Source organism: Pongo pygmaeus, chromosome 4, assembly GCF_028885625.2.
Source record: "Pongo pygmaeus isolate AG05252 chromosome 4, NHGRI_mPonPyg2-v2.0_pri, whole genome shotgun sequence".
In the NCBI taxonomy this organism is placed as follows: domain Eukaryota; kingdom Metazoa; phylum Chordata; class Mammalia; order Primates; family Hominidae; genus Pongo; species Pongo pygmaeus.
Window position 1 is genome coordinate 14,121,874 of NC_072377.2, and position 12,224 is coordinate 14,134,097.

General features: G+C 39.0%; 1 protein-coding gene across 1 annotated transcript in view; it reads right to left on the reverse strand.

Moving 5' to 3' along the window:
* Positions 1–12,224, reverse strand: part of DNAH5 (dynein axonemal heavy chain 5) — a 328,461-nt gene that overhangs the window by 64,143 nt on the left and 252,094 nt on the right. Inside the window, exons 61-64 of the mRNA XM_063664667.1 lie at positions 8,353–8,490; positions 3,716–3,851; positions 2,826–3,142; positions 491–646 (exon numbers count right to left, since the gene is read on the reverse strand). Of these exons, the coding sequence (XP_063520737.1) occupies positions 491–646; positions 2,826–3,142; positions 3,716–3,851; positions 8,353–8,490 (747 nt within the window). The remainder of the gene's footprint in view (positions 1–490; positions 647–2,825; positions 3,143–3,715; positions 3,852–8,352; positions 8,491–12,224) is intronic.

Here is a 12,224-nt window from a genome sequence, read left to right on the forward strand (position 1 = left end):
ATTTTGGGAGAGATCAGAGCAGGTTCCCAAACAGGTCCCAAAAACTGGCTTGAGAGAGCAGGGAGGGGCAGCTGCTCTAGGGCTTTATGGTGTTTAGGGCATAGAGCTGGGGTGAGGGTTCCCATACATAGGTGTGGACAGGGGATTGCATGGTTTGAATTTTCAACCCGTGCCAAAGCAGGGGGCACCCAGGTTTTATCAGCTTGCCCAGATGTGGGTGGGGCAGAAGGGGAGGGGGCATGGAGAGGCTTCAAAGCTGTTAGCATCAAATGCAGTCAGACCCTTTTCACATTACTAGTGAAGTCAATATTCCTAAAAGGCTTGTTCTTGGATATTTTAATCCAAAGTCAAGAAGTGTAGAAGAGAAAAACAAACCTTTCCCAAGGACTCAAATTTAAGTTGTTGCCTATTGAGAGAATTCTATCTGTGTCACAGGGACCTGGCCTCATGGTAATTGTTCTGCACATTGTCATCCATAGGTTTAACCTACCTTAAAGGTAGACCCAGTTTTAATGAAGTTTCTTTCCAAAACATTATCTAGTGCTGGATCTAGTTCCTCTCCAACATCTTCAATAAGCAAAGGCCTTCCAAGAGAAAGGCTGTCTTCCAGGTGGTTTCTGAAGTACTTGTGATTTAAAGACGTGATCTAGGAACAGGATCACAAGGTTGCTGTTGACAGACATTATCATGAAGCAATGCACAGGGATAACTATTTTCTTTTTTTTTTTTTTTTTTCTTTTTTTTTCTTTTATTATTATTATTATTATTATTATTATTATTATTATTATACTTTAGGTTTTATGGTACATGTGCACAATGTGCAGGTAAGTTACATATGTATACATGTGCCATGCTGGTGCGCTGCACCCACCAACTCGTCATCTAGCATTAGGTATATCTCCCAATGCTATCCCTCCCCCCTCCCCCCACCCCACAACAGTCCCCAGAGTGTAATGTTCCCCTTCCTGTGTCCATGTGTTCTCATTGTTCAATTCCCACCTATGAGTGAGAATATGCGGTGTTTGGTTTTTTGTTCTTGCGATAGTTTACTGAGAATGATGATTTCCAATTTCATCCATGTCCCTACAAAGGACGTGAACTCATCATTTTTTATGGCTGCATAGTATTCCATGGTGTATATGTGCCACATTTTCTTAATCCAGTCTATCATTGTTGGACATTTGGGTTGGTTCCAAGTCTTTGCTATTGTGAATAATGCCGCAATAAACATACGTGTGCATGTGTCTTTATAGCAGCATGATTTATAGTCCTTTGGGTATATACCCAGTAATGGGATGGCTGGGTCAAATGGAATTTCTAGTTCTAGATCCCTGAGGAATCGCCACACTGACTTCCACAAGGGTTGAACTAGTTTACAGTCCCACCAACAGTGTCAAAGTGTTCCTATTTCTCCACATCCTCTCCAGCACCTGTTGTTTCCTGACTTTTTAATGATTGCCATTCTAACTGGTGTGAGATGGTATCTCATTGTGGTTTTGATTTGCATTTCTCTGATGGCCAGTGATGGTGAGCATTTTTTCATGTGTTTTTTGGCTGCATAAATGTCTTCTTTTGAGAAGTGTCTGTTCATGTCCTTCGCCCACTTTTTGATGGGGTTGTTTGTTTTTTTCTTGTAAATTTGTTGGAGTTCATTGTAGATTCTGGATATTAGCCCTTTGTCAGATGAGTAGGTTGCGAAAATTTTCTCCCATTTTGTAGGTTGCCTGTTCACTCTGATGGTGGTTTCTTTTGCTGTGCAGAAGCTCTTGAGTTTAATTAGATCCCATTTGTCAATTTTGGCTTTTGTTGCCATTGCTTTTGGTGTTTTAGACATTAGGGCACAGTGGCTCATGCCTGTAATTCAGGCACTTTGGGAGGCCAAGGCAGGTGGATCTCTTGAGCCCAGGAGTTCGAGACCAGCCTGGGCAACATGGGATAACTATTTTCAAATGAAGCCTAAAGCATTCTACTGCAAGAGGCAAATACAAATTGAGCAACCAAAATGTTCCAAAATACAAAACTTGTTGAGAGCCCACATGACGCCACAGTGGAAAATTCCACACCTGACCCCTATGCTTTCTGATGGTTGAATGTACACAAACTTTGTTTCATGCATAAAATTGTTTAAAATATTGTATAAAATTATCTTCAAGTATATGAATAAGGTGTATATGAAACATAAATGAATTTCATGTTCTGACTTGGGTCCCATCCTCACGTTATCTCATTATGTACATGCAAATATTCCAAAATCTAAAAGCTGAAACACTTCGGATCCCAAGTATTTAGGATAAGGGGCATTCAACTTTCATATAGATTTTTAGAGATCCTTGGCTTTGAAACCCACACTTGGTGAAATTGTAAAGAAGTTTAACTTAACAATGTTTGCATTGTTGTTTAGCAAACCATCGTTTTGTTTTATTGGGAAGCATGTAAAGGCTCTGTGTGGGAACAATGTTTTTTCTTCACCACTACCACTTTTGTGACAAATAATAATGTAATAATTAGGAAGTATTCATGCAAAGTGCTGCACACTTTGTGTGATACAGTTCTGCCGTTCTCTACTTATCAAAGAGAGCCCTGGACCCTGACAGGATAGTCTGAAACCATTGAAAGATGGCATTGGTAGAGATCAACACAAATGCAAATAGTGAAAGTTTTAGAAAATATTTTTATATTAGATTTAAGCTTGCATCTGCTACTGCTCTACCTAGGATTACAAAAACGTCTCTAGTGTTTTCAAATATTTCTTTACTCTTGGATTTTTATTTATCTGAGGCAATAAAACTTAACCGGTAACATAAACATACTAAAACACAAATTACCTGGAGTTCATTTCGGCTTTCTTTATTTTTAATCCAGATCTTGCCTTGAGTCTGTGGATCAATTAACAAAGGGTAACGAGATGCCTTCATGACAATAATTCCATTTTGAATGGACAAGTCATCATTTGGCAGACCTTGGAGGTTCCATTCACTAATAGTAGGAGCATCAATCAACATCTCACTGAGATTTAGGTTCTGTCCAAATGGAATTTTCCGGGCTTTCATTTCCTTCCGCCAGTCATTTAACAGAAGATCACGAAACTCTTGGTTAAATGGACCAGAATAAGATAGAAAAGCTGTAGCCAACAGTACATCCCCTAAAATAGAAAACAAACACCATTGAAATACTTTAGGTTCATCCTTGTGATTGTACAGCATATTAAAAATGAAAAAAAATAAAAAGGAAATAATTCTTTTAAACTAAATTCCACAAATCAAACTGGAAGCACAAGTGGCTGTGCTGGTGAATAAGCAGTAGTCTGGTTTATTAGTCAATAAGGTCCAAGTGGCCTACCAAGTGATACCTACTAGCAGTCAAGCACTGGATTATCTTTACTCTCATTAGAAGTGAAAAGATGACCTCTAAGTTTAAGAGAATCAAACCTCATAAGACAGAGCCTTCATTAAATGTGACCTTCATCAATATACCCATGCACTCACAGAATTCTAAAGTGACCTGATAATAAAAGGCATAAAGGTAGTTGACACATCTAATAAGGACAGCATAGATGCCAGAACAATGTCTCTTTCTCTGAAATGGCTGGAGAAACTCACACACACACACACACACACACACACACACACACACACACGAATTGGATTAAAGTATAAGCTTTCGAATTCCCTATCACAGTCAACACACAATCTCATTAATAAAGAAATTGACATACCTACAAGTCTTTTAGTTTGTGCAGCAAACTCTTGGCTTTGCTCTGTCCATCTTTCTTTTTCACCTGCCAAGCCACTGATGAGCGTGGAAGCTGTCTGCATCTTGTGTCTGCATCGCTCTGCGTCTTCAAGCAAGGTCTAACAAAGGTCATAATCACAAGAAAACTTTTACTGAAATAAATATAGCCTCTGGCTCAAAAATATAATTGTAGAACACGCCATATTATCTGCCTTCCTGAGACATGTGAGCCATACTTCACAAGAAGCATGAGACTCTATTTCCATTGTGTCCGTCAGCCCAGTCCTCTCTCCTTTGCCCTGTCCTCTCTCTTATCCCCTGCCCATGGAACTTGGCTGGAGAGAGTTTCACTCTTGTTACCCAGGCTGCAGTGCAATGGCATGACCTCAGCTCACTGCAACCTCTGCCTCCCGGGTTCAAGTGATTCTCCTGCCTCAGCCTCCCAAGTAGCTGGGATTACAGGCATACGCCACCACACCCTGCTAATTTTGTATTTTTAGTAGAGATGGGGTTTCTCCATGTTGGTCAGGCTGGTCTCAAGCTCCCAACCTCAGGTGATCCACCCACCTCAGCCTCCCAAAGTGCTGGGATTACAGGCATGAGCCACTGCACCTGACCAGTGCTTAGTTCTTAAAAACAAATGGCTCCGGTGGCTCATGCCTGTAATCTCAGTACTTTGGGAGGCTGCGAGGCGGGCGGATCACTTGAGGTCAGGAGTTCAAGACCAGCCTGACCAACATGGTGAAACCCCATCTCTACTAAAAATACAAAAATTATCCGGGCGTGGCGGCAGGCACCTGTAATCCCAGCTACTTGGGAGGCTAAGGCAGGAGAATCACTTGAACCCGGGAGGTGGAGATTGCAGTGAGCCAAGATCGTGCCGCTCAAATCCACTCAAAAAAACACAAAAGGCAAAAAACAAATGGCTCTGTTTCTTAGTGTTTAAGCAACAATTGCTTATTCTACTTGTAAAAATCTAAACTTATGAAATAAAATGGATATGGACAAAGGTTTAGCTACATGACAAGTCACTGGGTGTTCAAATATACATACACATGCTAAATGTCTAACAATAGAGGATTATTTAAATAAATTATAGTGTATCCATGAATAAGAATACTCTGAAGCCATAAAAAAATCCTATAAAAATTTTTATGACCAAGAAAGATCACAATATATTGTTAAAAATTCAATTTATAACATGGCATTCCTAAATTATCAGTTATGTTGAGTTTAAAATGCATGTGAAAGGCATATATTATGATATGAATAATAACAGAATATGATTAATGTTCATCGCCGAGTTACCTGTATTTTCTATAGAGATATGAATTGCTTTTGTAATAATAACACATTACAGTGTTTTTCAAAAGCAAGATATTTATTCCACTTCATCCTAATCTATTTTCCTCCTCTGAAGTTAAGGCAAAAAAACCAACAGTCCATTGGAGAGAAACATCCCCTAACTACGGCCACTCACATCTGTTTGTTTCCCTCAAGAGGGATGGTGCCAGCTGGGAAGGATGATCCTACATTGTTTATTAGAAAAAAAAACTTTTTATTTGTAACATACTTTTAATATTGATTTGCTTTCCCTAAATTCTGCAATTCCAATTCCATCAGCCAAATCAGAAAATGACCAGTCCTCTCCCTTTCTGGCTTTTGTTTTCTGGAAGCCCAGGCTTCTTTGGGGGATTATAATTTGGGAGAAGAGAAAGGAGTAAATGTTGAGAATGCAAGAGAAAGAAAGCCGTAAGTTCCGTGAGATCCCCCCAGCCTGTTGAGGGGAGCACACGGGACTTACTGGGTTCCCTGAGTAGTACCCCCATCCTCAGGCCCACTCTTTCATAGGTCCCAGAGAGGTGACTAGCTCTCCAGCAGGCCTAGGCAAGCTGAGCCCTAGGCAAAGGCACTGGATTCTGCATGGGGCATAGCCAGGACACACTCTCCTTCAATGGGCCATGCAGGCCTGGGCCATGGTGAACTGCAGATTGGAACCCTTCTGCCTTCTGGGAGGCCCACAAACCCCTGGACTTTCATGGAGTCCTATGGAGGGAGAAGAGCAACGGAAATGACTGAAGATCAACTTCAGAAGCTGGTTGTAGGCATGCCCAGATTTCGTTTTTTTAATAAGGAATTTGACATTTGTTGAAATTCAAGTTTTAGAGTTAGAGCCATAATGTTACAGTTCTTCTGTGGTCCCATGATTATTTACCGAACAAATAGCAGATGCTCAAAAACAATAAAGCTTGCTGAATGAATTAAGGTAAAAATGTTAAAATGTACACATAATAAAATGAGAAGGTAAAGTATTTTCACTGTGTTCAGTAGAGCTTCCTGATACAAATGAGCATCCAAAATGGTAGAAATTAACACTCCTTCCAAAGTAGATTCTTTCAAACTGCCATAATGTTTTCCATACATAAGTGAATTTTATGAGGCATAAGTATGTAAACCCACATAAGTGCTACTTCTTTTTTATAATTTCATTTTCATTTTCAGTTCAGGGGTATGTGTACAGGTTTGTTATATAAGTAAACTTGTGTCATGGGGGTTTGTTGTGAAGATTTTTTCATCAACCAGGTATTAAGCCTAGTACTTGTTAGTTATTTTTCCCGATCCTCCCCCTCCTCCCATCCTCCCTCCTCCAATAGGCCCCAGTGTGTGTTGTTCCCGTCTATGTGTCCATGTGTTCTCATCATTTGGCTCCCACTTATAAGTGAAAACATGTGGTATTTGGTTTTTCAGTTCCTGTGTTAGTTTGCTAAGGATAATGGCCTCCAGTTCCATCTAGGTTCCTGAAAGGACACAATCTCATTCTTTTTTATAGCTGCGTGGTATTCCACGGTATACATGTACCACATTTTCTTCATCCAGTCTACCACTGTTGAACATTTAAGTTGATTCCACATCTTTGCTATTGTGAACAGGGCGGCAATGAACATACTCACACATGTGGCTTTATAACAAAACGATTTATATTCCTTTGGGTATATATCGAGTAATGGGATTGCTGGGTCAATGGTATTTCTGTTTTTAGGTCTTTGAGGAATTGCCACACTATCTACCAGAATGGTTCAACTAACTTACACTCTGACCAACAGTGTATAAGCATTCTTTTTCTCCACAATCTCACCAGCATCTGTTGTTTTTTGACTTTTTAATAATAGCCATTCTGACTGGTGTGAGATGGTAACTGATTATGGTTTTGATGTGCATTTCCCTAGTGATCAGTGATACTGAGCTTTTTTTCATATGATTGTTGGCCACATGTACGTCTTTTTTTGAAAAGTGTCTGTTGTAAAGAAAGCAAAAACTGACAAATGGGATCTAATTAAAATAAAGAGCTTCTGCACAGTAAAAGAAACTATCAACAGAGTGAAGAGACAACCTATAGAATGGGAGAAAATTACTGCAAAATATGCATCTGAAAAACTCTTAATGTCCAGGATCTATAAGGAACTTAAGGAAATTCACAATTTAAAAAAAAATCTCATTAAAAAGTGGGCAAAGGACATGAACAGACATTTTTCAAAAGTGCTACTTCTTTAAAGCTTCCAAAAGCTTTTACTTTGCTTGCAGAAGACTTATCTTTAAGAGAATATATCATACATTCTGCAGATAGTGAAACTGAAGTGTTTATCTAAACTCTTTTATTGGGACCCCTACAAAACTAACAAGGCAGGAATTTCAATTCGGCCAAGTAAAGGCTGAGAAGGGGTAGAGGTGAATTTCATAAAATTATCAAGGTAAAACAGAGTGAATCTAGCTATTATTTACCAAATATTGGATTTATCAGAGGCAGATACAGATTTTATTAAGCCAAAAGCTTATACACTCTAGGGAGACCACTTTATAAAAAAAAAATCAGTATGTATTTAAAGTAAAAGAAAAAAAGTGACAAAATACTGGTTACTTAGAAACTCAGGTACTTTTCCTCTGTGATCTCTTTAGGCATTTGACTTGAATGCTCTAAAATGAGAACAAAGATAGATAAGGCACTAGGGTGCCTTGGCCCACACCTGTAATCCCAACCTTTGGGAGGCTGAGGCAGGTGTATCGCTTGAGCTCAGGAGTTCGAGACCAGCCTGAGCAATATGGTGAAAACTTGTCTCTACAAAAAATTAGCCAGGCATAGTGGTGCATGTCTGTAGTCCCAGCTACTTGGGAGGCTGAGGTGGAATGATCACTTAACCCCAGGAATTCAAGGCTGCAGTGAGCCATGATCATGCCACTGCACTCCAGCCTGGACGACAGAGGAAGACCTTGTCTCAATAAATAAATAAATAAATCCACCCTGCCTACCTTGCAAGTTATTTCAAAGATTAAATGAGATAAAAATGGGAGGACATGATTTGAAAAACATAACAAAAATGCTACTACACAAGATGCTGTCATCATTACCATCACCACTAATAAAGAAACTCAGAATAGCTATGTTCCAGCACTGACTGCCATCTTGACTGACCAACGTGTTGTCTCACCAAAGACCCTTGGTGTCCATTATGTGCTATGTATGTATTATGTATAAATTCAGTGAAACCCCACAAGAACCCAAACTCTTGCAGAGAGAAGCCGTGTAGATGTGTGACAGTCCCTGCCATGACAAAGGGCAGTTACCTGCTTTTCAGTCATGGCCTGTTCATACTCAGCCTGCACCACGTCAAGTTCTGCCTGCTTGTCATCCAACTCGGCCTGGGCTTTCTGCAGATCCTGCATGGCCAGGAGATGGCGATTCTCTTGCACCACCAAGTTGGCCTGCACAGGACACACACAGAGTGAAGAGATGGGCAGCCAACCTCAAAACATCCTGCATTTCAGGGTCTGAGAACTCAGCTATGCCACGTGTTTATACCTTTGCTTTGTTCTCGCTCCAGAATCCTTTCAAATCACATTAAGTCCTGAACAAATCTTAATGTGAACTTGACATAAATGTGTATAAGCAGAAAGTTACACTTCATTAGAAAGGAGGTCAGCAAATATTTTCTTTAAAGTGCCAGATAGTAAATATTTTGGGCCAAGCGACAAAATCAAAACTATTGTTCATGTACTTATTTTAAAACTATTTAAACATGTAAAAACTACTCTTATTTCACAAGCCATCCAAATATAGGTAGTGGGCTAGATTTGGCCCACAGGCCATAGTCTGCCTAGATCAGAACACTGTAATATTAAATGTATATAGGTAAATTATAAAACATGCTAATACTGAGAGTTGTAGAAAAAAACAATATTTAGAACTATCTGCCTAGCAGGACTCTTCACTGTTGAGGAGTAATAAAGGATGTAAAATGATTATTTACTGAATATAAATATCTAGGTTTTGTGTATCATGGTGGTCTTGACATTGTTCCTATCACTTTCATATATTTCTTGCCTTCTGGAAAGCATATTTGATACCTTGAGCTGTGACTAATTAAAAATGTTTGTTTTAAAGAAGCTATTAAGATAGAATCAAAAGACTTAACCAAAAGCAATATTAGCAAAAGATGAGATGTAAAAAAGTAGTTCGTGCCTAAGAAATTTAGATCCTTTAAAATCATTTTTGAAGCCAAATTTTTCCCTTTTAAATTTACAAAATGTTAATATTGACTTTCATGGGATGACTAGAAGGCATATTCTTTCTGAAGCATTTGAGAAAAGATTATTTTTAAAACACTATTGAAATAAATTATTTTCCTATCTCAAAACTTCAGGCTTCCAAATTTTGGCAGAATAAATCTTTAGGGAAAAACTCAAGAGTTCCATAATTGACTAGATCCAGTGACGGAGAAAAGCATCGCTTGTAAGTTACAATTTAAAAAGAACCTGACTGGTGGAACACTTTTTCCTCAGCTCTGCTGTAAGCTGCAACTGTTCCCATGGCTCAAAACATGGAAGGAAAAAGTAAAGTCACTGTGTCAAGCAACTTACAACTTAAAGTCACCTGCTAATGACAAACTTTGCAAATCCAAAGATTTTGAACATTTTCTAGTACTTTACTCACCAATAAATAAATAAATAAAATTTATATTAAATGAAGCTGTCAACAATTGCTAATCAAAATCCTTCAAACCCAATTAGTTGCTCAACTTAGGAGTTGTAGAACTCTGTGCAGGCTGCTTAAACCCTGTGAGTTTCAGTTTCTTCATTAAAATATTGAAAAACTAACTCCTAGGACTTTTTATGAGGATTAAATAAGATAATATATGTAAAATCCCAAGTCTAGTCCCTGGTACATAACATGAGTTCAATAAATAGTAGATGTTGTTACTGTTATTATCTATGTTCAATATTTAAGTTCTGCTTTTTTATAACATTCTCTTTATATGTACTGATACTGATTTCCATAAAGTTTTCAAGGAGAATCTCATTATAAGGAACTTGAATAGAATCTAAATTGCTATTGCTGTAATTCATACTTGTTTGAATTTATTCACTACTAGAAGTCACTTAGCCCAACTACAAGGATTGCAAGATGAAAGATAACAGCTCCTCAGTGTGTCCGTTAGTAATTAGTGTCTAAGAGATTCCGCCTGGAATTTAGGGAATGCCCTTGACCTCTCCTCACTTAAGAAGCAGGGGTTTGCAAGTGAAGCCCCTCCAGGAAGAAGGGAAGTTAAAGGCTTAGGTCTGAATTTCTTAATATATTCAACAGAACCACCTGGTGTCAATATGCACTCACTGCCTCTTCTACTCCTCCCTACACAGTGAATGTGGGTCTGTGTAACAGCATGTATTTTTCTGACTGACATAAGAGGAACCTGACAAGCTGAGTGGTCCAAGATGCTAGATACTTATAAGAATATAAGAGAACAGATTTCTCAGAAAGAAAAGCACAGGTTGTAGGAGTAAATAAAAAGGTTCCCACTACTGATAGTGTTCCCTTCACTTCCTACTGTAGGACCCAGATTGTCTTGAGACAAGCTGAAAGCTGAAATGTGGATGGCATTGAACACAGGGGAAGAGATCTCATTGTTCTTATGCAAGCCTTGTTCAGAATGTCCATGTTTAACAATTACAGCTATGTACTTAAAATGACAACAATAACAGAAAAAAACTATGCATCATGAACTTAATAGTAGTTCTCTTTAAGACACTATGTGTCCGGGCACGGTGGCTCACGCCTTTAATCCCAGCACTTTAGGAGGCCGAGGTGGGCAGATCACGACATCAGAAGATCAAGACCATCCTGGCTAACACAGTGAAACCCCATCTCTACTAAAAATACAAAGAATTAGCCAGGCGTGGTGGCGGGCGCCTGTAGTCCCAGCTACTCGGGAGGCTGAGGCAGGAGAATGTCATGAATCTGGGATGAGGAGCTTGTGGTGAGCTGAAATCAGGCCACTGCACTCCAGCCTGGGTGACAGAGAAAGACTCTGTCTCAAAAAAAAAAAAAAAAAAAAAAGACACTACGCATGGTTACCCACTGGAAAAGTATGCAAAGAATGACCTGTACTTTTTACTTGATATAATGGTTCTAATTCAGTCAATATCAGATTGTCCATTTTTGAGCTATGCTGAAGTCTTCAATAGTCACAATATCCATGGTGTCAGACAGCATGACATCAATTATTTGCTCTGAAATTATCGGACTCAAATGACTCTTTGTCCCTTTAGGTTGTCCTGGGACCTCAAGAGCCTCAATCACTGAATAAATGGTCCTGGTATCACAACAAGTGGAAACAAAATAGAACTTGCAACTCTATGCCTATCTTCCTGATACTCTTGATTACTTCTATGATGATTGTTAAGTTTCTTGGGTAGTTAACAAGTGTAAGTAGAATGTAGTTGATGATTAAGAGAGATGAGACTCATACAAAAGCAAAATAATCAACCAAGCCATGAGATATGATTTTGAGACATCAGCATTTCATTTTCAAAAAACACATCTCCATTGCCTCTCCATTTGCTGAAGACTGACTTTTTAATGGTAGAGGAATATGCAAAAATGAAGCTTAAGGATTCAATTACACAAAGGAAACATAAAGCATGTCTAAAAAGTCACATTAAATAACAAATATTCAGATATTCAGTTTCTTTCCTGAGAGACAAAACAAAAATGGAAAAGGGGGGAATATATCATGTCTTAAGCCAAGCTAAGACCAGCTTTCAGCATATTCTGTCTTGACCCTACCTCACTCATAGGATTCTCTGGATAAAGATCTTAAATATCAGCAGAGGATTCTATGCTACAGTTTGCAGCATTTTTTGTTTGTTTGTTTTTGTTTTTTCAAGTTAACATTGTGGAGGAAAAATATAGAGCAGCCCACAATGGACCTGTAGGGAGCATCCTTGTAGAGAGTCTGTCCCTGCTTAGAGGCTCATATGGTTCTGATTAGAACAGGATTACAAAGAAGAAAGAAACATCCCGTGCTTGGCCTTTCTATGCTCACTCTCCCCATTGTCCTGAGTATCCTAACACCAGAAGCCACAGGCACATGTGCTCCTGTAAAGATAAGACGGGTCGACCTGGAGACTCCGCCCAGCCACCTTCACCCAGGTCTGCCTAG